Raw genomic sequence first — 27,885 nt, forward strand, 5'->3', positions numbered from 1 at the left:
TCCCTATCATTGACAGAGGAAAGAAACAGGGTGTCTGGTAATGCGGACACATCTGAGACAGCAAGCAGGCTAGGTGGGCTTCTAGAATGATGTGCCTATTTACTAGAAAGAAGATTATCAAGATAAGTATGTAATCTTTCCTTCTAGTGAAATAGGCTCATCATTCTCGAACACTTAGGATGTATCAAAGCAGTCCAAAATTAAAAGCCAAGCAAAAAATAAATGAGGCAATCTTTTTTCTCCCAAATAGTCTAACTTAAAAAGCAATTTGTAAGGGAGGGTCTGGCCCTAGATAGAGGCATTACTGACCTGAATGACACAGATGAGCATGGTGATCTTCTTCATCGGCACACAACCCCAGACACCAGGCATGATAGGCAAATGCAAACAGGTCTTCCTGCTTCCCTGGGCACATTGTGGCCCTGCTCAATCTTTTCAGCCATTCCTGACATTGCTTAAATGTGGAGAAGTGACACCTGTAGACAAGGGCAAAGGAGACCACACACATACCAACTTCAGAAACTGAATAAAAAACGGGTCTCATAGCTAAGCTGACCATTTAGTTCCATAAGTAAAGGAAAAACTGAGCCAGTTATAGCTTTAGTCCACTGCATGCAGGAATATAGTTCTGATTTCTCTGAGTTCCAAAACAAAATATACGACTACAAGCCCCTATATAGGATGATGAATGGTCCCTATTCATTTCCCTAAGATATAGTCTCCCTGCGCCAAGAGAAATTCACCCTCTGCATTTCCCTTCCATTGCTCATTGCGTGTGCCCTCTATCCTTCTTCCTCTTCTTCCTCTCCCCAGCACACTGGAGTTCTCCCTCCTTTCCCTTGTCTCACATCCCACTTCTGCATAAGTTATTCTCTAAAATATACATATTAACTTCTCCTCTTCTAACAGCACTACCATGCAACATACATACCTGATGACCTTTGAGTCTTTACAGATAATTTGAAGCTGAAACATGTCCCTGCTCTCTACCGCCTCAATCATTCTTAAAGGTACCTATAGAAAGAATATCAACTAAGTATTACCATTATGTTTTTATTTGCAATATATCAAATAAATGTGAATTATTATAAGCATACCCCCCCCCTAAATATCTACATGCTCTCAAATAACCATCCAGTCCCAACACAGACATATGGAAAGACAAACCCTCATAAATTATCCCATCACATCTATATTTGCCGTTCAAGATATACTCAACATAAATGTGAATCACTGCCCAATGTTGTATCAAGACTAAGCAAACGCAATTAATTACTGTACTTAAGTAAAAATTATGTCACTTATACTTGTAAAGAAGTATAGGATACTTTTATTGAAGTAATCAATTCTTCTTCCTTGTAAATCCACACTTTATTCCGAGACCAGTGGGTTTATGCATCCCTAGCCACCAGGCACTGTAGAAAGCTTCAGATGATTGAAGTCATAACTCCTCTCTGGACTAGCATATCCTGGAGCATGCCCATTAGATCCCAGTCAGTCTTCAAGCAGCAGGAACATCTACAGACAATAATAAACAAGACAGAGAGGGAAACGGGGAACTCCCCCGCCAAACAAACCAGTTCTGTTCATATTAACATATGCAAAACAGCAACAATGAAAACTATAAAACAGGTTATGAAACATTAGAACCTGAACAACAAAAACAGTGCTATAGGGAGACACAGCCTGCACTGTCAGCAGGGGGTGCTAAACCAGGGACACCTCCACCACCCCAAATTTAGTGCTTGTTCCAATCAGATGGCACTCTTATAAAGGCTGGTCTGAAACATAAATCCAGTTTACCAGTACTTGAAGGCAGGCGATCAGCGAATCAGACATACATAAGGCGGGTTCCTGGAATAAAATATGGATTTACAAAAAAGATTAGAGAGGTAAGAACCTAATCTTTTATTCTTGGACAATCTCACTTTATTCTGGGACCAGTGGAATGTAACAGAACATTTCCAAAATTTCAGGGTGGAAAACTGATGAGCTCACTGCCAAATCCGAGGCACCAAAAGCGGCATCCTGCTTGGCCCCAACATCAACCCTGTAAAACTTGGTGAAGGTGTACAAAGAGGACCACGTAGCAGCCCTGCAAATCTCATCCGGAGTCACCGATGATGACTTGGCCAAGGAGGAGGCTCCCCAGTAGAATGAGCCCGCACCCCTTGGGGTGCAGGAAACGGTCCACAGACTGTTGGATCTTGCGGCCATCAAACCCGTGGCAGAGGGCAACTTGGGCTCCAGGAGATACTTGATATACTTCATCGTTCCAAAGAAAGGATCCAAAGATTAGAGACCAATCCTGGATCTGAAAGAAGTCAATGCGGCACTGAATGTGCTCCACTTCCGCATGGAGACGGTGCGGTCCATCATTGCTTCATTGGCATCGGGGGAGTTTCTGGCCTCCCTGGATCTCACGGAGGCGTATCTTCATATCCCCAATTTTCTGGTGAACAGGAAGTTTCTGCAGAAATGGCCGCTTGAATCCATCTCGAAATGGTAGCCTTAGAGGCAGGCTTGCACTTGCGAGCTGGACCCACCTGGTCCGAGATATGAAACTTGTTGGTTATCTCCAAATATCGCAGCAAAATTTGTGCACTTCCAGGAACTGCAACACCCGGTCCTAGGCCTTTGAACTGGCAGGAACAAACACTGAAGTTGAACTTCCTGATTCACATAGAAGACCGAAACTACATTTGGAAGGAAGAAAGGAAGGAACCGTACGCAAGAGCACCACGGTATCCATAATATGCTAGAAATGATCCCAATAAGAAAAAGCTTGGAGCACTGAAACTCTCCGCGCCAACGTGACAGCTACAAGGAACACTGTCTTGATAGTGAGATCCATCAAAGACGCCTGCTCCTGAGGCTCATAAGATGGGCGAGCTAGGGAGCAGAGAACCAGATTCAAATTCCACATTGGATAAGGGAGATGCAAAGTAGGCCTCAGACGAACCGCGCCCCATAGAAAGTGGACTATGTCCGGATGAACCGCCAAAAATCCCCTCAAAGCAACAGGGCCCAGGCAGGACAGGCCTGCAATCTGGACGCACCAAGCCTGGTAGCACTGCCTAACTTTCAAGTAGGCCGCCACTGTGGACTTCCATTTGCTGTGAAGCAGCATAGCTATCACCGCAGTAGAATAGCTCCAAGCCATCAAGGCCGCATACTCAAGAACCATGCCATTAAGACCAAAGTGGCCCGGGTCCTCAAGAGCAACCCTATAAGAGAAGCCAAGGGTGACAGAGCAAATGCAGTCCCCGGCTTCGCCGGAGCCGCATCAGGTTGGCATACCACTGCCATCTCGGCCAATCAGAAGCCACCAAGATCACTGGCCCCGGGTACTATGCTATGCGATGCAACAGACGCCCTATTATGGGCCACAGAGGGAAGGCGTAAAGAAGACCCTCCTACGGTCAGGACTGGTACAAGAACATCCAGGCTGTTGCTACCGGCCTCTCGACAATGACTGAAAATCCGATTAGCTTTCTTGTTTACCATGGTTGCCATGCGGTCAAATTGGTGTCCCCCATCAGTGCACTATACACTTGAACACTCTCCGGGAGAGACTCTGGGGTCCAGTGTATGGCGACTGACAAAGTCTGCCTGCCATGTGAACCCTGGACAGTGCAATCAGATGTCTTTCCACCCAGCAAAAAAGCAATCGGGCCTCCACACTTAAGGAACTTAAGAATTGCTCATGCGGCGGACCTTATGTCAAAGACCAGTGCCCTAACTGAGACTAGCCTTACCTGTGTACGTTCTGGTTCAGCAGGAACTTATCTAACTTTATCTTGAATCCCTGGAAGGTGTTTTCCCCTATAACAGCCTCTGGAAGAGCATTCCAGTTTTCCACCTCTCTGGGTGAAGAAGAACTTCCCTACGCTTGTACGGAATCTATCCCCTTTGAACAACCTGTCTCTATCTACTAAATCTATTCCCTTCATTATCTTGAATGTTTCGATCATGTCTCCTCTCAGTCTCCTCTTTTCAAGGGAGAAGAGGCCCAGTTTCTCTAATCTCTCACTGTCCGTGCCCCTCTGCCAGATGACATTAAGCCACCGCCATGGCATTGTCCTAGAACACTCAGACAGCTCGATAATGGAGACGGGCCTGAAAATGCAAGAGGGCCAGATGAATTGCCCTCAGTTCCAGGCAATTGACCGACCACTCGAGCTCCAAGGGTGCCCACTGGCCCTGCACCGGAACCGATATACAGACTGCCCCCCCAGCCAGAGAGACTCGGCGTCTGTTGACAGTCACCCAATCCGAGATCCGGAGTGGAAGACCCCCTAGCTAGGGACAGGGGATACAATCACCACACCATACTGTTGCACGTCGTCCAAAGCAGGAGAGCAAGCAATTGGTCCTGCTGCAGATTCCATCAGAGCCTCCTGAAAAGGACGCTGTCTGGCTCTGGCTCACAGAACTACGGTAGGTCTATCGTCGCCACCATGAGCCATAGGACCTGGAGATACTGTTAGGCCATCGGGGACTGAGTGGCCAGAAGTTCCCTGATGACTTTCTGAATCTTCTCTTGACGGGCTAAGGGAAGGAACACTTTGTTCTGTCCCGTGTGAAAGCGGACAACCAGGTACTCCAAATCCTGGGTGGGCTCCAAGCAACTCTTCTGAAGGTTGATCACCCAGCCCAGATGCTGCAGCAAGTGAACCACCTGCTGAATCGCCTGGATCCTCTTGGCCAGAGAGGGAGTTCTGATCAGCCAATCGTACAGATACAGATGGACCAGGACACCCAGAGAGCAGAGATGTGTTACCACAACCACCTTGGTGAAGGTCCTTGGTGCTGTCGCTAATCCAAAGGGAAGAGCCGCAAACTGAAAGTGCTGCGCTAAGACGTGAAACTGCAGAATCTTCCTGTGCGCCAAAAAATTTGGGATATGAAGATACACCTCTGTGAGATCCAGGGAGGCAAGAAACTCCCCCGGTGCTCATGAAGTAATGACAGACTGCACCATCTCCATGCGGTGAAAACTGATCTCCTCTGGATACAGAAAGGCGACTCCTGAACTCGTCCATCTGTTGATCTCCTGGGAATCGACCACCCTGACATCCAAAGATAAAGTACACAGCCTAGGGGTGATCCTTGACGGTGACCTTTTGCTCTCTGATCATATCTCCAAAGTAGTTTCCACCTCGTTCCACTACCTCCAACAGCTACAGAAAATCAGATGATAGTTCTCAGAACCAGCTACTCTACGCCTTCGTCCTCTCCTGAATGGACTACTGCAACATGCTCCTAAATAGCCTCACTGCAAAAAACGTCCGTCGACTACAATGAGTACAAAATGTCGCCATCCAACTCCACATAAGAAACTTGATCGCTATGGCATTACATGCTGCCCACTGGCTGCCAATTGACAATGTACATTCAAAGGCTTAGTAATGGTTTACAAACTCTTCCATGACAGCCTATATGGCCTCCACACTTCCACCCTACGCCCTGAACAGACCACTTCTCTCACAAGAAGAAAAGCAATTACATGCTTCCTTGGTATGCGTCCTCTGTGGAAAAGAGAACGCCCGAAAAAGATCTTACACGCACTACCTACTGCGCCTCTGGAACAAACTACCTACCCACTTAAAATCGTTAGAAGGTCTATTGAACTTCAAGACGGCAATAAAAAACCTCAGTTCCTTCCCCTGACTCTATGAGATTACGCCAACCCAAATTCCCCAGTCATTCTGACAAAAGGCTCAACTCTCCACTGTCTCAAATAAGCAAGCAGAGCATAGCAAACCTTTCTGAAGCCTAGAGAATGCAGAGGGAGCAATTTGTTGGCAAATGCAAACATAAGAAAATACACTGTATATACTCAAATATAAATCGATCCGAACACAAGTTGAGACCTCATTTTCCCCCCAAAAGGGAGGAAAAATGGTTGACTTGAATATAAACCGAGATTAGAAACTTGGGTGATCCTGGTGAGCCAGTCTACAAAGACTAGACATCCTTGCCATAAGTTTTAACACAAATATTTTTGTTAGTATAAAACCATACAATGTTTATAATAACATCAGTTTAAACAAATAAAAAGATATTGGCCATTATGACAGATATGTTACAAAGGAGTGTATACAAGGTTGATATACTTAAGAACAACAAAAACAGGAATAACCAAATAACATATAACCAAGTCGTTCATGGGTGCTTCTGTAAAACAAAATCTAGGTCCAAAGAAATATTAGCCTGCTATAGATAGTAATTTTAGGTGACCTGTCATGGCACATCAACAAAAGTGTAACAATGCTGTGTAAGACTCCTAGGATAAGAGTTGTTAAATGAATTATATATATGAGACTTATAATTCTTTTTACATGCACTCAGAATTGTGTAATTCGGCCAAGAACCGAAGCTCCTATAGCCAAATCCACTGCCCAATCACTGTGTATGAGTTTTTTAAAAGAGTGCTAATAAATGTGCTATTCAAAAAATAAAGATATTTTCAATGGCAAAAGAAAAGAGGGGAAGAAATTCCCACTTAGCTCTTAAAGGTTTTCAACAGATCCCATGACATGGGCTATGTTTTGAAGTTATTTTTCAAGGAACCCAGAGTTACAGCTAAACGACTCAAATGCCAATAGTGCAATTGGGGCAGTAATCTTGCATTCATATGTATGAAGATGGATGAAAAACTTTTCTTCTTCTTCTTGTTAAAACGCATGATGATTGAGAAAAATTATAGGCAGACCTTAGGAATTGGAAGACTGGGCGTCCAAACAGCAGATGAAATTTAATGTGGATAAATGCAAATGATGCACATTGGGAAGATTAACCGAAATTATAGTTACCAGACGCTATGGGCCACCTTGGGTGTCAATATAGACAATACAATGAAACCTTCTGCCCAATGTGCGGTGGCGGCCAAGAAATCAAACATGATGCTAGGAATTATTTAAAAAATGGATGGTTAACAAGACTAATAATGTTATAATGCCTCTGTATTGCGCCATGATGTGACTTCACCTAGAGTACTGCATTTAGTTCTGATCGCCTTATCACAAAAGATATAGCAGAACTAGAAAAGGTTCAAAGAGCGACCAAGATAATAAAGGGAATGGAACTCCTCTTGCAGGAGGAAAAACTAAAAAGGTTAGGGCTCTTCAGCTTGGAAAAGAGACGGCCGAGAGGAGATATGATTGAAATCTACAAAAACTTGAGTGGTGTAGAATGGGTGCAAGTGTGTTGATTTTTTACTCCATCAAGAATTACAAAAACTAGGGGAACATTCAACGTTATGGAGAAATACTTTTAAAACTAATAGGAGAAAATATTTTTCACTCAGAGAATAGTTAAGCTCTAGAACACATTGCCAAAGGTTGTGGCAAGAGCAGTTGACATAGTTGGTTCTAAGAAAGGTTTGGACTATTTCCTGAGGAAAATGTCCATAGCCTGTTATTGAGACAGACATGGGGGAAGCCACTGCTTGTCCTGTATTGGTAGAATGGAATATTGCTACTTTGGGGGTTTTGCCAGGTACTAGTGACCTGGATTATCCACCGTGAGAACAGGCTACTGGGCTTGATGAACCATTGGTCTGACCCAGTAAGGCTATTCTTATGTTCTTATGTAAATATACTGCATCTCCCTTTATGATTTGAAAGGACCTCTCTCAACCTCCTGTTAAGTGTAGCTTATCAGTACTGTCTGGAGCAGAATTTTATCAGTTCTCTGGGTTTGTGGTTCATCCCAGGCAACGATGAGTGCTCAGATCAGTAAAGATCAGATAATGCAAACTGCTACAAGATGTTCCATCTTAACAAACCACAAGCATCCACTACCACCAGGTTTGTAGGAAACCGCACAGAGAACTGAAGAAAAGCAGATAACTCACGTTGACAACAGAATCCTTGAACTTGATATGCAGCCGGTAGTTTGAGACAGCAATAAGCGCATCACTGGCGCGTCCGAGGTACTCCACGGCCTCTCCCTGCAGCACAGGAAATGGGACCTAACAGCAGGAAAAACAGCATGTGTCAGAACATACCTGTAGTGTGGGAACATAATCAAAATGTCATGGTTTTCAAAACTTTCATACCCACTGTACTGAGGACTGAGGGTCATAGACAGGTGGAGCAGGCTAGGGAGAAACTAAGTGAGAAGAGTAGAAGAAGAAAAGAGAGGGAGAAAACAGTTCTTGAAGGAAGGAGGGAATAGAACTGAGGAGCAATATTAGACAGAGGAAATAAGAAAGGAAATCAGATTGCAAGGCAAAGAGTTCATCTCTTCCAGTCTGACTGATTTATAGATTAGCAAGAATAGCACAGATCTTTCCAATTGTTCTGATGGCATGTGCAGCCTAAACATATAGCTCAGAAATCTCTGTACTTTTAGGAGGCATCCTTCAAACTTTGCTTTTCAGTCTAATTTGAACCTCAAACTGGTACAAACATATTAAAAGTAAAGTACAAGGAGTGCCAATTTAGATTTCCATACACCAGGCTGCAACAGATGAAATAGTATGGTATCAGGTAGATATTATTAGGTAAATCTCTTCATAAAGACAGTTAATAAATCCCAATAAATAAATATCGCTGCAGAACAAACCTCAATCCTCATTTTTTCAAAGCAATAGTGATAAGTGCATTGCTGAAGATAGAGAATGACATGGGAATGTGGATCCGTGGTTAAAAAAAAAAGTACATTTTACTGCAGATGCAAAAACTTTTTACCCTGTGCTACTGTGATTAAAAAAACCAAACAAACTGCGGTTGCTGCACTCACAGGTCCAGCATCTTCTTCCTCTCCCCCCATGATATCTGTACCTTTAAGCAGCTTCAAGGATCTGCCAGGTCCAGAGCTGGTATTAAACATAGCTGGGGCCTATGGCAGAAATTTGGGAGGGGCCATGTCTTCTTCAGCTTCCAGCGCTCTCTCCAGGGGGCAATTGCTCTAGTTGCAATCCCTTAACTTCCCTGGAACGTGTGATCACGTGCGACACCAGAAAGTATTTTTTCACAGAGAGAGTTGGTTGATCATTGGAACAAGCTTCCAGTGCAGGTGATTGAGGCAGACAGCATGCCAGACTTTAAGAATAAATGGGATACCCATGTGGGATCCCTACGAGGGTCAAGATAAGGAAATTGGGTCATTAGGGCATAGACAGGGGTGGGTAAGCAGAGTGGGCAGACTTGATGGGCTGTAGCCCTTTTCTGCCGTCATATTCTATGTTTCTATGTTTATATTTTGCACAATATAGGAGGAAATGCATTTTCCACACACTCAATTTTTTGCCTATCTGCAGGCCCGGCACTATGCCCTTTCTTTTAGTAGGGGACTGGCCGTTGCCCTGCCTTTACGGACCTGGACCATCTTTTCATTAACACGCCCCCTGTTCACAATAGGCTAGTAATGTGGTACGCCATGGGGAGGGACTGGTGCCGTGTTTAGTCCTTTGACAACCTAGTGTTTTTCTGGGGATGGGTTCTAGGAAAGGGTCTTTTGGATCGAGACCTTGCCCTTAGTTTTAATCTAGCCAGCTCTCTTGGCCCAAAACACATATCTTCAAGAGTTCCAATATAAACTCTTACATAACGCTTACATTAGTAGATGTAGGGGCTTTCAGATGGGTCTTTGGGATGATGATCTCTGTACTAAATGCAAGACCAGCAGGGACTTCCTTGTACATCATTTCTTGGAATGCCCTACCCCAGGGGTGCCCACACATTTTGGGCTTGTGAGCTACTTTTAAAATGACCAAGTCAAAATGATCTATCAACAATAAAATTTAAAAAAAAAAACCACAACACAAAGCACACTGAAAGGCAGAGAAAATGTTAATTATCATTCATATTCTGGGGTTTTTTCAAAGAGGTCAAGGCATATGACTCTATGCAATGTCACCTCAATAACAACCATACAGAAATAGACAAGTATACCCCCCTTCCTTTTTACTAAACCGCGATAGCAGTTTATAGCGCAGGGAGCTGCGCCAAATGCCCCGCGCTGCTCTCGACACCCATAGGCTCCCTGCGCTAAAAACCGCTATTGCGGTTTAGTAAAAAGGAGCCATAGTGCAAAATATAGACAGCAGATATAAATTCTCAGAATGGACAAATTTTGATCACTGAATTGAAAATAAAATCATTTTTCCTATTTTTGTTGTCTGGTGATTTCATGAGTCGCTGGTTGTACTTTCTTCTGACTGTACATCCAATATTTCTTCCCTTCTTTCAGCCTCTAGTATGCTTCCTCTCCTCCAGACCTCATTCTCTCCCCCAACTTTTTCTTTCTTTCTCCCTCCTCCAAGCCACTAGGTTTGCCGCCACTGCAATTGGGGGAACAGGCCCCCAAGCCACTAGGTTTGCCGCCACCATTAGGGAACAGGCCCCCAAGCCACCGCCACCCCAAGCTCTCCCTGCAGAAGCGTTGCGCTGACCAGCATTCCGCTCCCCGACGTCAATTCAACGTTGGAGAGGAAGTTCCGGGCCAGCCAGGCAGCGATTGGCTGGCCCAGAACTTCCTCTCCAACGTCAGAATTGACGTCGGGGAGAGGAATGCTGGTTGGTCTGACGCTTCTGCAGGGAGAGCTTGGGGTGGTGGTGGAGGACGTCAGGAAGAGGAAGGCTGATTGGCCCAGTAGATCGGGACGGCAACACGAGTCAATCACGATGGGCTCTGTGATCGACTCGCGTTGCCTTCCTGATCTACAAGTTGATTGCAATCGATGTATTGGGCACCCCTGCCCTACCCTGTCTTCTTTCTGGGATGGACTATTTCTCATGTTGGGGGAAGTGGTGAAACGCCAGTGTGAATGGTCCTTTAGGATTCTCCTGTTGGGCTTGATGGGAGAATTGGAGTAGAGAATGACACGGTGGCTGTTACCCGTGGCTAGCCACGAGTAGTCGCGGGTAACCCGCCAAAACGGTGCCCTGACTCCACCAGGACCGCCCATATATTAAAACTATCCTTCCCCTCCCTACATGGTATTCTCCATGCAGGCAAACTGGGAAAATCACTTTTTTTCAAAATCACAGGTCTCTGGAATGACCTTACTATCCCGCTGCGGAACCTGAGCTCCCTCCATTTATTCCGCAAGCAACTAAAAACCTGGCTCTTCTCTAACATGTAATTTCTTTTCCCTTACTTTTCCACTCTATTTATAAACTTATGTAAACCTTTTCCCACCCTTTCTCATTTTTAAGTTCTTGTAAACCGTGCCGAGCTCTACTTCCATGGAGATGATGCGGTATATAAACTTAAGGTTTAGTTTAGTTAGTTTAGTTTAGACCTGGGGAAGACAGAGGGGGGAGAAGGACGCTGAAAGGACATGGGGAAGACAGAGGGGGGAGAAGGACGCTGAAACTATACCAAAGACATTCTTTCCCATCTTAGGTTGTTAGATTTATCTCCATTATTTTCAACACCAACACATATAGCTGGCCATACGATCGATATGATTTTAACTTCTATATCCTCATTTAACAAATTTCAATTTCAATTTCATTCCTCTCAACCTGTACCATGGTCAGATCATTTCTTAATAACAACAACCTTTACAGCTGCATTGTCTAAACCAAATGAAATTTCCCAAGTTAGGAAGTTTAAAGATTTTAGTAAATTATCTTCGGAATTAATTGCATCAAACTTTAGTCTCGACTTTGGAGACTTAGAATCATCCTCTTTAGAAGACTTCATATGCAAGTGGTTCGATTCTACCCAGTTCCTAATTGATAAACTAGCTCCAACTCAAACAAAATACATTTCATCACAAAAGAAAATCAATCCATGGTTTAACGCAGAACTGGACTTAATTAAAAAACAACTTCGTTCATTGGAACGAACTTGGAGGAAAGATAAAAATCATTCCAATTTATCAAAATTTAAAGAACACGCAACATATTACAAAGAAAAAATAATTCGAGCAAAATCAATATATTATTCTAGACAAATTATACAGGCTAAAAATACTTCCAGGCTATATAGTATTCTAAAATCCATTAATCATCAATCCAAAAACCTTCCTCTTGATTCCAAACCCCTTCCAACTGCACAAGATTTAGCAGATTGTTTTGTCGAGAAAGTCAATAACATCAGAAAAAATTTTACATTACAACAACAATCCACTATTATATTAGATCAAGAAAGTAATCCATTATTTACCTCGAAATGTTCCCATTTCAACCTTCCAAGCCTTAAAGATCTAGAATCGATTATCAAAACTATCAATCCTAAAGGATCCTTTACTGAATCCATTCCTCCTACTATTCTCAAGAAATATTTTCCTATATTTGGTCCCTATATACATACCTTAATTAATATTAGTTTACAACAAAGTATCATGCCATTAGCTTGGAAAAAATCTACTATACGCCCTGTTTTTAAGGATCAAAAAATAGGATCTGATGTAAAAACTAACTACAGGCTAATTGCCAACATCCCCTTCTTAGCAAAAATAACTGAAAAAATTGTGTTTAATCAAATATCTGAATATATAGAAAAAACTAATGTATTACATCCAAATCAAACCGGATTCAGACAAAATCATTCTACAGAACATTCCCTAATCGGTATGACAACATCTATATTATACCATTTAGATCACCACACTTCTGTCATATTGATTTCACTTGATCTTTCGTCTGCCTTTGACACTATCGACCATACCCTTTTAATAAATAGGCTTCAATCTATTGGTGTGACTGATCAAGTTCTGCTCTGGTTTAAGTCTTACTTTGAAAACCGTTCTTCCAATGTCTTTTTTAATAATATGACCTCAAACAGTTTTTCATTACCCTATGGTATCCCTCAAGGATCAATACTTTCTTCTATTTAACATTTTCCTTGCTCCTCTTATGACTTTATGTCAATCCATTGGATTTTCGGTATTCGCCTACGCAGATGATATACAACTATTACATCCAATTGATCCCAATAATCCACAAGAAATAGTAGCAATAAATGACAAGCTAGATCAAATTCACCACTGGCTAGATGCTAATAAACTAGCCTTAAATATTCATAAAACTAACGTTATGCTCTTTCCATGGAAGGAGTGTAGTACACTTCTTTTTCCCATATCTATAAAAGGCATTTTATTGCAGACGACTCAAAATATTAGGATTCTTGGAATAATATTTAACAACAAATTATCTTACCACGATCATATAAGCCAAGTGGTTAAATCTACTTTTTACAGACTTCGCCAAATTCGATCCGTGGCCAAATTTTTATGCGCAAAATCCTTGAATATCCTAATGCATTCTCTAGTAATCTCCAAAATCGATTATTGCAACGCCTTATTTAAAGGCTTGCCACAAAAGGAAATTAGACGTCTTCAAATTATTCAGAACGCCTCTATTAAACTTATTTACAAAGCTAAAAAATTTGATCATGTTTCACCATTACTTAAGGAGGCACACTGGCTCCCTGTTGCACATCGCATTTTATTTAAACTATGCTTACTTACTTTTAAATCTTTAGTATTTAAAACTCCTGCTTTTATTTTTAGAGTTTTAATTCCTTATTCTACTTCTAGATCACTGAGATCAACATTTATTGGCCATTCCCTCATTAAAAGTTATTAATACGAGGCGTCATACTATTTTCTCAATAACTGCTCCTCAGTCCTGGAATGATCTTCCACTGTATATAAGAGAGGAAAAGAATTTAGACAAATTCAAGACCAAACTTAAAAGTTTTCTCTTTAAAGATGCTTTTAGTGAATAAATAATTCTCTTATCTCTCTTTATCTAATATTTCTTCTTTAATCATTTTTGTCTCCCCTCCAAATGTTTTTTACCTTAATATATTGAATTTAATATTGATTGTAACCACTAAATAATTTTCCTTTTGTCTTGATATTGTATGTATAAATTATTTAACTTAAATGATTTAATCTCTGTATAAGAATGTCCATATTTTGTAATTTAATATGATATACTGTATGTTTTATCATATTTTTTATTAAAATATTTTAGATATTTTTAACAATTTGTACATCGCCTAGAACTTTGAATAGGCGATTAATCAAACTATATAATAAACTTGGAAACTTGGAATAGAAACATAGATGACGGCAGAAAAGGGCTACAGCCCATCAAGTCTGCCCACTCTGCTTACCCACCCCCTGTCTATGCCCTAATGACCCAATTTCCTTATCTTGACCCTCATAGGGATCCCACATGGGTATCCCATTTATTCTTAAAGTCTGGCACGCTGTCTGCCTCAATCACCTGCACTGGAAGATTGTTCCAATGATCAACCACTCTCTCTGTGAAGAAATACTTTCTGGTGTCGCCATGAAATTTTCCGCCCCTGAGTTTGAGCGGGTGCCCTCTTGTGGCCGAGGGTCCCTTGAGAAAGAAAATATCATCTTCCACTTCGACACGTCCCATGAGGTACTTAAATGTTTCGATCATGTCTCCCCTCTCCCTACGTTCCTCGAGAATATAGAACTGCAATTTGTTCAGTCTCTCTTCGTACGAGAGACCCTTGAGCCCCGAGATCATCCTGGTGGCCGTCCGCTGAACCAATTCAATTCTGCGCACATCTTTACTGTAATGTGGCCTCCAGAATTGCACACAGTACTCCAGATGAGGTCTCATCATGGCCCTGTACAACGGCATTATGACTTCAGGCTTTCGGCTGACGAAACTTCTATTGATACAACCCAATATCTGCCTTGCCTTAGATGAAGCCTTCTCTATTTGATTGGCAGTTTTCATGTCTGCACTGATGATTACTCCTAAATCTCGTTCTGCTGAAGTCCTAGTTAAAGTTTATCCGTTCAAGAAGTACGTCCTGCATGGATTTCTGCTTCCGAGGTGCATGACCTTACATTTCTTAGCATTGAAGCCTAGCTGCCAGGTTAAGGACCAACTTTCCAATGTAAGTAGGTCCTGCGCCATATAATTCTGTAAACTGCATTCACTTACTATATTTCATAGTTTGGTGTCATCGGCGTCATAGTGTTATTTTACCTTGAAGCCCTTGAGTCAGATCCCCTATGAATATGTTGAAAAGGAGTGGACCCAGGACCGAGCCCTGCGGCACTCCACTGGTCACCTCCGATGTTTTAGAGAGGGTACCATTAACCACCACCCTCTGAAGTCTGCCACTCAGCCAATCATTGACCCATGCAGTTAGTGTCTCTTCTAACCCCATCGATTCCATCTTGCTTAGCAGCCTGCGGTGTGGGACACTATCAAAAGCTTTACTGAAGTCCAGGTACACGACATCCAAAGACTCTCCCAAGTCCAACTTTCTTGTTACCCAGTCAAAGAAGCTGATGAGATTGGATTGGCAGGACCTACCCTTGGTGAATCCATGCTGACTGGGATCCCGAAGATTCCCTTCATTCAAGATCGTGTCCAATTTGCTTTTAATTAGTGTTTCCTGAGTTTGCACACTATTGATGTGAGACTCACCGGTCTATAATTCGCAGCCTCTGCCCTGCAACCCTTTTTATGCAGAGGAACGACATTAGCTAATTTCCAGTCCAGGGGAACTTTCCCCTTATTTACGTGGGGAAGAACAGAGTGGGAGAAGACACTGAAGGGAAATGGGGAAGAGAGAGTGGGGAGAAGATGCTGGCAGGGAAGAAGACAGAGATGCCAGACTATGGGGAGAGCGGAGGGAAGAAGATGGGTGCCTGACTAATTTGGAAGGGGGGAGAAAGGGAGAGGCACAGTAACAGAGCAAATGGAAGATGCAGAGAGAAGAAAGACAGTGGATGGAATTGAATGAGAAGATGAGGAAAGTAGAAACCAGACAACAAAGGTAGAAAAAAAAAATTCTGTTTATTTATTTTTTGCTTTAGGATAAAGTAGTATAATAGTTGTGTTGATAAAAATTTATAAACAAAGTCCTGCCAGCTGAATATCTCTTTCTCCAGTTCAGCAGCCAGAACTTTGATTTATAAGGAAGGAATAAGCTAAATACTGCAGTACTAAGGCTTGTATGGATGCTGCGGTGAAGGGGACGGTGGGCAGGGGACAGATTTTTTCCCCATGTCATTCTCTAAATTGGAGCAACAGGGTTGCTGAGAGGCTGACTGTAGATTTCTTATGGTGGATGTTCTCCTAGCTAAAAAGGCTATTTTACAAGTGTGGCAGGCTGCAGATCCTCCTGTGCTACTACTTTGGGTCAATCAAATGTTAGCTATGGCATCATGGGAATCTATTCATTGTTCCAGGAAGGAACTATTATTGTCTACCTATGTTTCCCTGTGGCAGCAGTTTCGATCTTTGTATCTTGTTTGCTCCACAGACTAAGGGGGGAGGAAGGGGGGGCTGGTTAGGTGGGTAGCCTGGGGGTGAGGGGAATTGGGGATCACACACTGTAAAAAAAAAAAAAATTGACTTAAGACAGCTATATCTGTATTTGTTGATCATGTACCTTCTGAGCTGGTTGCCTCAGTTTATGGTTTTTGTTACTGCTTATATCAACGGCTGCTGTTTTTGTTTGTTTGCTGTTTCGAGTCAACTTAAATAAAGTGGGGGGGGGGTTAAGTATTTCCTCAGATTACTCCAGAGCCTATCACCTCTTAACTTCATCCTATGCCTTCTCATTGCAGAGTTTCCTTTCAAATGAAAGAGACTCGACTCATGCGCATTTACATTACATAGGTATTTAAACATCTCTGAAGACCACACACCATTTTAGTAGCCTTCCTCTGGACCTTTTTATATCTTTTTGAAGGTGCGGCCTCCAGAATTGTACACAATATTCTAAATGAGGTCTCACCAGAGTTTTATACAGAGGCAACAATACCTCCTTTTTCCTACTGGCCATACCTCACCCTATGCAACCTAGCATCCTTCTAGCTTTCACCGTCACCTTTTCAACCTGTTTGGCCACCTTAAAATCATCACATACAATCACACTCAAGTCCCGCTCTTCTGTCGTGCATATAAGTTCTTCACCCCCTAAACTATACCGTTCCCTCAGGTGTTTGCAGCCCAAATGCATGACCTTGCGCCAAATTTCAAACCATTCTTCAAGCTTCGCCAGGTGGGATTATACAAGAATGTTTGATTATTGCAGAAAAATGTCCAAATCATAAGTCTGCCCTAGACTTATCCAAACTAAGCCCCCAACACACACCCTTCAGATTTAGACACAGTGCAGACAATTATCATATAAATCTGTCAAGAAAATGGGTTTCAAAAATAGCAAATTGGCCCCTTTATGTCATTTTTTGAACAGTTTTCTTTTTCCAAAATGAGCCCCATAGTCAAGTTTTACTGCAGTATTTTGAATAATCTGCAAAGTCTGAGATTTAGAACAGATATACCAATAAGATAGCATTATAGAAGTACACCTGTTATAACTCAAAAACATACCTGCAAGTTTTCTTCCTCCTTCACTAACTCCTTCTGCGGGAACAGATCCTTGGCCTGGATGTACTCCAAACTGGGAGGTCCCTCTTCGCCCTAGACCAAAACCAAAATTTTTTGAATTTTCCAAGGCAAACATACAAAAAAATGAGCAACTCACTGCTACTCTACAAATTCTTAGCAACACTGCTTCCACACATCTTTTGCCCTAACAGTAGTACACAGTAACATAGCTTCCGTGTCATTTCCACTGTATCTGCATCACACAGGAGGTGTGCACAGTACCACTGAGCAAGAACACAGAGGCACAGACAACTCCAACTCACAGCTATCCAATCATCTTAACAGTGCTAAAGCATTAGGTTATACAGTAGTGATATTCAAAGCACATAGTTAAATCACCTCCGTATACAGTACTCCCCCGATATTCGCGGGGGTTCCGTTCCAGGAACCCCCGCGAATCTTGAATAACCGTGAATACGGTTTTTCATGGGGGAGCCTGGAGGGCAGCGGAAGAGGGCAGCAGGAGAGGGCAGCCTGAGCGCCGCGAGTGCAGGAAATCACCCGCGTTACGCTCTGACCGCCTCTTCCTGCACTAAGTCGGGCCTTATCCAATCAGGAGCTGCGTGTCAAAGCAGCTCCTGATTGGATAAGGCCCGACTTAGTGCAGGAAGAAGCGATTGGAGCATACCACGAGTGATTTCCTGCACATGCAGCGCTCCGGCTGCTCTCTCCTGCCTCTCACGCTGCCCTCTCCTTGTCGGCGGTTTGCAGTTGGAAAATAACGCGAATGACCAGGACCACGAACTGCCTACCACGAACGACCGGGTGAACACTGTATACTCAAATATAAACCGAAATAACCTTTTTTTATCCTCCCAAAGAAAGAGGAAAAAAGGTTGACGAGTATAAACCGAGAGTTTATATATTGGTGGTCCAGTGGTGAGCCAGGACAGAAGCAATCCTTCCTTGTCCTGTCCCAGCTAGCTCTGCACCCTCCCTGACCCATTGCAGGCCTGCCTTGAGCCCTGATTGTCCAGCGGTGAACCAGGATAAGAGCGACCCCTCCTGTGTCCTGTCTCAGCTAGCTCTGTGCCCCAATGTTTTCTTGACCTATTGCAGGCCTTCTCCAGGCCTGTCTTGAGCCCTGGAAGTCCAGTGGAGAGCCAGGACAGGAGCAACCCAGTAATTCGCATGGTTGCAACAATCATTTTCTTTAGCAGTTCTGCATGGAGCAGGAGCGTAGGAGATCACTCCTGCCCCGGTTCATCACTGGACCACCAAGGTGTGTAAGGTACAGGGTCCAGAAGGTGGGAGATGAGGTGGTGTGGAACCGGCTGGGACAGGAGATGGGAAGTGCTATTCCTGCCATGGCTAACCGCTGGGCCACCAGGGCTCAAGGTAGGCCCAGGGAGGCCTGAACGGGTCTTGGAGGGGGCGGAGGTGCACTGCTGGATGCCTCAAATAGAACTGAGCCCCCACATTTATGAGCCATTTTTATACCCCAAAATCTAGGTTTATAGTTGAGTATGTACAGTACTCACACTAATACAAACCTGCCACATAGAAAATGACATGGGGACATAAGAAGTCCCCATCTCTGCAGTTAACAGCAGGAAACCATCCCCATGTCTTTCTTTAAGGAGAGAGGGAAGAATCAGAGTATGAATGGGCACAGCCACTGACACTTAAGTCCTGCAATGAAGAATGCTAGTGTAGGACTGAGATTGAGATAGATACTAAAGCATGACACTGGATGGTTTCCCACAGGGATGAGCACAAATTCTGTCCCTGTGTCAATCTCTATGAGAGTTCTGTAATGATTACTGGTGCTAATGTTCACAATGCTTCCATGTCTATGTATAGAAAGCAACGTCAGCTCACATATATTAATGCCTGATGGCCAAGGCACCAAACCCTTAAGTGCCCACAACACATTCATAGGCTGAAATGTGTTGATGTCCATAGCAACTTGCTATAATCATAGAAGTAGGTCCATGAAGATGGACCCCCAGATCCCTTTTAAACAAATATACAAGAGGAACTGGGTAGGGGAGGGGTGAAACAGCTTATGTTTATAACCCTGGTCTCACAATGTCTTGAGCACTGGCTAAGCTCTTTGGGTAGAGTACTCTGACCAGTTTTGTTTTTCTTGAGCTGGGCATAAGACTGGGGTCAGGCTAAATCCCAGTAGGCTGAAGGGTATTCTTTCCTGGGCAAACTTTGCTTTACTTTCAGCAATAAACAGTGAACAGTCTTAGTGGTTATCTTCAAATGTTTTTACAGAGTTCCTGTCAGTAAAGCCAGTTCATAACATGTACAGTTCAAAAAGTGTCCAGAAGAGCAGTTTATCCCCAGAACTCTTCCCTTCAAGCTTACAGTTAAAAACACAATCCACTAGGCTCTCAGGAAACATCAGGTGGTAAATATCATCCCATTCCCTTACATTCCAGAGTCTTTTCCTTCTCACTGTCCCTGTCCCATCCCAGGACAGGGGATTTTCAGTGGCACAATGAAAGCCCTACTGTACCCCCCTCCACACACACACACACACTCACTCCCCAGGGGTTTCAGACACCATGCATAGCAAATTTCTCCTGTCTTAGCTTCCAGGAGGGTATCTGGGGAGGGCAACTACAGCCCCTTTTATTACTTTCTGGCCCTGCCCACATGGTTGGCTCTTTCCACAACTACCCCCCAGGCCGATTCCTTGCTTAGTGAGGGACCTGAAAATCTTTCCTTCTACACTCAAAGCCGGTGGGTGGTGGGGCACATATGGAAACAGGATTAAAAGTGAAATCATTAAAAATCTGGGAGTACAAGAGCATGACAAAAGCTTAGAAAACGAATAAAATAGATTCCTTTCCTCAGGAGGATTCTTTTCATTTAGTACCAAATTTGAAGGTCTCCAACTTGTACGTTCAGCTCAGCCAGAAAGGCCTACAAATTGTTTTAACCTACAAACACAAGCCAAGGGCTTCTTGAACTCCCTCTATGAAGCAATTTCAGCTCACGCTCAACACAGTGGGAGTAGAGACTATTCTCTGCCCAGCACATCAAACGATGCACCCCAAAGGCCAGATTCTGCATTTAGTAACATGAGATTTTGTTCCCTATGTGGTGGGGGCTCCATCAGTAATATCTATTCTCTGCCCCACAGGTATTTTACAATGCAACATTTTTAGAACATTAACAGTATTAAAAGATTGACAATAAGCAGGTGCCTCTCCCATAAAGAGCAGCTTGTGCAAAACAACCTGGGATAGGGACACCAGCAATTATTCCATGATAGTTTCCACTTTCTGTTTCAGCCCACCACTCAAGACTACCCCTCCCCCATACCAGGCTTTCCTACTGCCTGAACCTGCCCCACCCAGCTCTAACCTGCTATTGAGTACAAAGCAGAAAGGCACTGATCAACCCTTGAAAAATCAGCACAAGACAAGCCACGACACAGCAGAGGAATTTAATTCTTTCACCTAGTTTTCCCTAAAACAAGCAAGAAAGATTTCGGTCTCTAGGCCCTCTCGTCAACTGGAGAGGTATGTGCAAAATTAAGGCTGCAAGCAGGCACCGGAGAAAAGAGGCAGAACCCGCCAGCTAGAAATCTCTTTTGGAGCAGGGCTTCCCTCTGTCATCCTTACCCCCGGAGAAACTCCAATTCACATCTCCCACACCCCCTGCCCTCCTCCCAAGCTGGAGAAGCCGATAACCTTGGGGTAACGAAACGAACAAAAGCACTTACAAAACAACTGAGCAAGGAGCAGGAGACCCGCACAGGCAAAGTCATGGCGAGATGCGGCCTGTACTGCATCCAGGAAGAGAAGCATGGCTCTCCTCCCTCAGCCTCCCTGCAGCATCAGTACCATGGCTTCCCTGGCAGCAAAAAACAGGGACACCTCAGCACAGCTCCTGGGAAGGAAAGGGCGGGCAGAGGGGCTGAAGCTCCTCCTACCTTCCAAGCAGAAGAACTCAAGATATTAAAGCAGGCAGGGCCCTCTGCTGTCTTCCCGACATATACACCAACGCTTCTCTCCATCTTACATTATATTTTATATACACGCCCACTTTGGTGGAATCTCTTCATAAAAGTGGGAAAGAAATCTCAGTATATAAATATTGTCACAGGTGGTTTAATCTGCACACAGAACCTCACCGATCAGGCTGCTGCTTGAAATCTTTGTGGTACTGGTCGTTAATGCTTGAAAGTCTTTCCTCCAAACCAAATAAATCCTCTCAACTTAAAACTTTAGTTTAGGACACTAAGGCAGTGGTTCTCAAACTTTTGGGGTTAACGGTATACTGTAAAACGTATGAACATTTTTCCAGCCTACTTTGGGCACATAATGAAAAAATATTAACTATGAAGAAAAGTAAACTTCCGAAAGCTATTAATAAGCATGTTTGTGTGAAACATGAGCATGTTTTTCAATGCTAGACATATATATGAGGCAAACATACCCTCATTTCATCTTCAATGCATTGAAGTCTTTTTTTTGCATTTAATGTTAGTGAAGAAAATCCTAATTCAGTTATTCACAGTGAAATACTCACAGAAAGGGAAAAATAACACAGGCGTATCCTGTCAGGGAAGACTAAAGAAAACAGGGACTGGGAGAAATGCAAGTCAAGAAACAGAGAAAGGGCATACCTGAGAGTGACGTCTCAGTGAAGCGACTGGGGAAAAGAGGCCCAGCTCCCTGCTTCTGCCATGCAGAAAGGGTGACCCAGAGACACTCTGCCCCACACTCCCACCCAATTTGCCTTTCACATGCTCCCTCATCTCTGCCTCTCTAGCACATGCTCCCCAGCCTTGCCACTCTTCTCGCACACCCTCCCCAAACCATCTCTTGTGTGGCAGTGAGGTTGTAGGTTCAAACCCAAGCTGCTCCTTGTGACCCTGGGCAATTCGCTTAATTCCCCCATTGCCCTTGGTACATTAAATTAGGGTTACCAGACATCCAGAAAAAAATGGACATGTCCTCTTTTTAAAGGACTGTTTGGATTCCCGGACAGACTTTCTAAAACCCAGTAGTCTGTCCAGGTTTTGGAAAACCCCGAGCTGCATCTGAAGGGCCTTCAACAAGCACGCGTGGATAACATCACATGCATCTGCGCAGCCTGGAGGTCGGGAAAAGAGAGGCGTCTTTCGGGGGGGTAGGGCTGGAAGTGGGGCAAGGCTAGAGACAGAGCGGGGCAGGTTGGAAGCAAAACAAGGCGAGGCTGTGAGCGGGATGGGGCGGAGCCTTGTGTCCAGGTTTGTCCATCTTTAAATCTGGTAACCTGCAGGGATAGACAGTACCTGAATAAATTCATGTAAAACGTTCTGAGTTCCCCTGGGAGAACATTATAAAACTGAATGATTTTCAAATCAAAAATTAGACGCACTGCCGCATTCTGGATTTTGTGCAATCTATGCAAATTTGACTGAAGGCCTGCCAAATAAACTGAATTACAGTAGCCCAGTATATTAAGTACCAAATTTGAGCACCAAATTCATTATAGAATACTAGTTTAAGTACATATTTACATGTCAAATTTTGGTGGCGTGGCTTTGTCGGAGCGCTTTTGTCCTGTGTTCAATTGTCGGTGTACCCAAAATTTAGGCATGACCAGTTACGCCATAAATGTGGAAGTGTAAATTAGAGAATGACACAAGGAAAAAAACTTGTCCCCATCTCTGCCCCATCCTCGTGAGCTCGGTCCCTGTCCTATCCCCTGGTCAGAGAAAGCCTTAAGCTAATGAAGCACCGCCTCGGCTGTGTGGTCCCCAGTTATGTCTAACACCAGCTCTAGCAGGATATATATTTCAAATTCGATATATTTTCATCACAAAATAGAAAATAATTTTTTTTTTTACCTTTTGTTGTCTCGTCATTTTATTCTTCAAATCATGTTGGTCTCAGGTGCTGGTCTCTGTTTTCTTTTGTCTTTTTTTAATTCACTTGCCAGGGTCTCCTGACATTTGACATTTCTCCATGCTCACCATCCATCTTCTATCTCTTTGTATGTATTGTTCCCCATATTCAGCATCTCCCATACATCCTTTTCTAGTATTTCCCCTATGCTCATCTCCCTGCCTTTATCATTTCACCATTATATGATCCCATCCCCCTGTGTACAGGGGAGTGGGGAAAGAGAGAGATATCCAGGGTACATCTCTCCCACTCCTACTGCCATATCCAACATTTCCCCCTCTCTCATACCACAGATCATGTGCAGCATTTTTCACCACTGCCCACCAGCCCCATGACCAACATTTCTACTTCTATCATCCCTCTCCAGCACCATGCCACACCTCTACCTCCATCATGAAAGACTTTAAGGAATGTATTGCCAGAGGTAAGAACAGATATCATAGCTGGTTTTAAGAAAGGTTTAGACAATTTCCTGGAGGAAAAGTCCATAGTCTGTTATGGGGGAAGCCACTGCTTGCCCTTGATCAGTAGCATGGAATATTGCTACTCCTTGGGTTTTGACCAGGTACTAGTGACCTGGATTGGCCACCATGAGAACAGGCTACTAGGCTTGATGTACCATTGGTCTGACCCAGTAAGGTTATTCTTATGTTCTCAGAATATCATGGGATAGAAGGTAATGTCCTTTTATGGATTGAGAACTGGTTCAAAGACAGATAACAGAGTGGGTTTAAATGGTCAATATTCTCAATGGAGAAGAGTAAATAGTGGGGTTCCCCAGGAGTCTGTGCTCGGACAGCTGCTTTATAACATATTTATCAATGATCTAGAGATGGGAATAACTGGTGAGATAATTAAATTTGCTCATGACACAAAGTTGTTAAATCACAAGAGGATTGTGAAAAATTAAAGAGGACCCTGGGAGACTGGGCGCCAAAATAGCAGATGACATTTAATGTGAACAACTGCAAAGTGATGCATGTGGGAAAGAGGAACCTGAACTATAGCTATGTGATGCTGGATTCTGTGTTAGGAGTCACTGCCCAGGAAATGGATCTAGGTGTCACTGTTCAGGAATTATCAGGAAAAGAATGGAAAACAAAGATGAAAATGTTATAATGCCCTTCTATCGCTATATGGTATGGCTGCACCTCAAGTACTGTGTGCAGTTCTGGTCGTCGTATCTCAAAAAAGATATAGCGGAATTAAAAGAGATACAGAGAAGGGCACAAAAATGATAAAAGGGATGGGTCGACTTCCCTATGATGTTAAGCTAAAACGGCTAGGGCTCTTCAGCTTGGAGAAGAGATAATTATTTTATTTTTGTATTCTGCCCTACCACATAGTTCTAGGCAGTTCACATACAGTGCTAAAATTATACAATCAATGAATAAAAATGGAATATACTAAAACACAGTTCTAAAATTATATTCAGGGGTAATATGATAGAAGTCTATAAAATAATGAGTGGAGTGGAAAGGGTAGATGTGAATCACTTATTCACTCTTTCCAAAAATACTAGGACTAGGGGACATGTGATGAAGCTACTAAGTAGCATATTTAAAACAAACTGGAGAAAATATTTCTTCACACAACGTGTAATTAAACTCTTGAATTTGTTGCCAGAGAATATAGTGAAATCAGTTAGCTTAGCGGGGTTTAAAAAAGGTTTGGGTTATTTCATAAAAGAGAAGTCCCTAGGTCATTATTGAGATGGCTTGGGGAAATCCATTGCTTATTCTTTGCAGTATAGAATCTTTTTTGCTACTTGGGATCTAGCTAGGTGCTTGGGACCTGGGTTGGCCACTGTTAGAAACAGGATACTGTTTCCAACAGGGGACCTGTTTCCAACTAGGGACCTCCCTTCCCTTCAGAATCACCGAGCTCTGGAACAACCTTTCCTCCCCTCTTCGGAACCTGAGCTCTCTCCAACTTTTCCGCAAACATCTGAAGACCTGGCTATTCTCAAAAATCTGATACTTACTCCATCTCTGGCATTCTAAGCCCTCTAAAAACTCTTCATATTTGGACCTCTAACCCCTCATTGTAGTTTCTTTCTATCCGATCTCCTGCAAACCTCTACCTTTCATTGTAGTTCCTTTCCATCCCATCTCCTGTAAACCGTGCCGAGCTCTACGAATGTGGAGATGATGCGGTATACAAACCTAAGATTTAGTTTAGTTTAGTTTAGTTTAGATACTGGGTTTGATGGACCTTCGGTCTCTCCCAGTATGGCAATTCCTATGTTCTTATCACCATGTCCAACATTCCTCTCCCTTGCATCCTCATCAATCTGTTTCCTCTTCACCGCCATATCCAACATTTCTCCCTCTCATCCCCATGTATATCTATGTCACTCTTCTCTCTCTATGCCCAACTTTTTTCCTCTTTCTTCCTTTCCCCTTGTGCACCATCTCTTTACCTCTCTCTCACACACAATTCTCCCTTTCTATTCCCTCCCTCCCTATGTCCCAAGTTAGTGCCCCCTTCTTCCCTCCCTTGTGTCCCAAGTTCATGCCTCCTCCATCAGGAGAGATGGCTTCTGAGTCAGCCATGTGCAGCATGCAAGATCTGTTGCCTGCTTCCCTGCAAAGAACAAGTGCCACTAAAGGCAGAAAAGAGCAGTTCACCTGGAAGGAGGACTGTTGAGATAACTGGGATCCCCGGCTGACCCGAAAGGCTTCCTTCCAACATCAGCACCGACGTTGGAGGGAAGCCTTCGGGATTCTGGTTTGGCTTTGGCAGAGGGGGGCATATAGCTGGAGTGCAGGAAGAAGGCCTCTAGTTGCACACAGGTGTATAGAGTAGAAGGGAAAGAGATGGTGCACATGGGGAAAGGGAGAATTGCTGGACACGATAGTGGTAGAGAGGAGGGAGGGAGAAATATTGGATGTTGTGTTGGAAAGAGAAAGGTGAGACAGATTAAAGATTTAATCAATAGATAAAAATACAATATTTATATGATATTTTTGATTAAAATATTTGGGGGAAGGATGAGTGGGGAGGGTATAAATTTATGTATTTAAGATGATGTTAGAACGAAATTCAAGTGATGTATACAAGTTTAACTGTTGTAATATTGTGTACTTGATGCAAGATGAAAAAATGAATAAATAATTAAAAAAAAAAAAAAAAAAGACACCATGCTCAAACCAAATGAGCATATTATGACATTAAAGTCAAAGCAGTAATCTGCAGCTCAGCACTAAATGTCAACTTTCATGTCAGTGCCTGAGCAGTGATTGGCTCAGGAACTAATAGGAAGTTGACAAAAAAAATAACCCACCTATATGCCATAAAGTTCATCAGCCCCATACCCTCCGACACCTCTTTCCACCACCCCCTTTCTCCAACATATCCCTAGTATCTAATGTTCTTAGACAGGAAGGATTCCGGAAGACTGGAAAGTGGCAAATGTTACACTGATCTTCAGGAAACGTTCGAGGGGAGATCCGGGAAACTACAGACCGGAGAGTCTGACCTCGGTATCGGGAAAGATGCTAGAGGCACGATAAAGGACCACATCATTGATCACCTTGACAGAAACGGGCTGATGAGGACCAGTCAGCACGGTTTCAGCAAAGGCAGATCATGTTTGACAAACTTGCTGCACTTTTTCGGGGGAGTAAACAGGCAGATAGACAAGGACGACCCGGTCGACATTGTATATCTGGATTTTCAGAAGGCATTCGACAAGGTTAAGAACATAAGCAATGCCTCCGCTGGGTCAGACCTGAGGTCCATCGTGCCCAGCAGTCCGCTCACGTGGCGGCCCAACAGGTCCAGGACCTGTGCAGTAATCCTCTATCTATACCCCTCTATCCCCTTTTCCAGCAGGAAATTGTCCAATCCTTTCTTGAACCCCAGTACTGTACTCTGCCCTATTACGCCCTCTGGAAGCGCATTCCAGGTGTCCACCACACGTTGGGTAAAGAAGAACTTCCTAGCATTCGTTTTGAATCTGTCCCCTTTCAACTTTTCCGAATGCCCTCTTGTTCTTTTATTTTACAAAAGTTTGAAGAATCTGTCCCTCTCTACTCTCTCTGTGCCCTCCATGATCTTGTAAGACTCTATCATATCCCCTCTAAGTCTCCTCTTCTCCAGGGAAAAGAGTCCCAGTTTTTCCAATCTCTCGGCGTATGAAAGGTTTTCCATACCTTTTATCAGACGTGTCGCTTTCCTCTGAACTCTCTCGAGTATCGCCATATCCTTCTTAAGGTACGGCGACCAATATTGGACGCAGTACTCCAGATGTAGACGCACCATCGCCCGATACAACGGCAGGATAACTTCTTTCGTTCTGGTTGTAATACCCTTCTTGATTATGCCTAGCATTCTATTTGCCTTCTTAGCGGCCGCTGCGCACTGTGCCATCGGCTTCATTGTCATGTCCACCATTACCCCCAAGTCCCTTTCTTGGGTACTCTCATTCAATAACATCCCTCCCATCGTATAGTTGTACCTCGGGTTTCTGTTTCCCACATGTAATAATTTACATTTCTCAACGTTGAACTTCATCTGCCATCTCGTCGCCTATTCCCCTAGTTTGTTCAAGTCCCTTTGCAGTTCTTCGCAGTCCTCTTTAGTCCGCGCTCCACTAAATAGTTTGGTGTCGTCCACAAATTTTATCATCTCACACTTCGTCCCTGTTTCTAGATCAT

The 27,885-nt window shown here is 43.4% G+C and overlaps 1 protein-coding gene across 4 annotated transcripts in view; it reads right to left on the minus strand.

Moving 5' to 3' along the window:
* The window catches only part of MTMR4 (myotubularin related protein 4), a 134,459-nt gene that overhangs the window by 78,014 nt on the left and 28,560 nt on the right, over nucleotides 1-27,885 (minus strand). For 2 of the 4 annotated variants that reach the window (XM_033921844.1, XM_033921845.1), the window contains exons 3-6: nucleotides 17,313-17,402; nucleotides 7,862-7,978; nucleotides 932-1,014; nucleotides 310-476 (exon numbers count right to left, since the gene is read on the minus strand). In XM_033921844.1, the coding sequence (XP_033777735.1) occupies nucleotides 310-476; nucleotides 932-1,014; nucleotides 7,862-7,978; nucleotides 17,313-17,402 (457 nt within the window). Of the gene's footprint in view, nucleotides 1-309; nucleotides 477-931; nucleotides 1,015-7,861; nucleotides 7,979-17,312; nucleotides 17,403-21,051; nucleotides 21,177-27,885 lie in introns of those variants that run through there. The other 2 variants (XM_033921846.1, XM_033921843.1) reach the window with 2 other exon arrangements.

Source organism: Geotrypetes seraphini, chromosome 15 (assembly GCF_902459505.1).
Source record: "Geotrypetes seraphini chromosome 15, aGeoSer1.1, whole genome shotgun sequence".
NCBI classification, from domain to species: domain Eukaryota; kingdom Metazoa; phylum Chordata; class Amphibia; order Gymnophiona; family Dermophiidae; genus Geotrypetes; species Geotrypetes seraphini.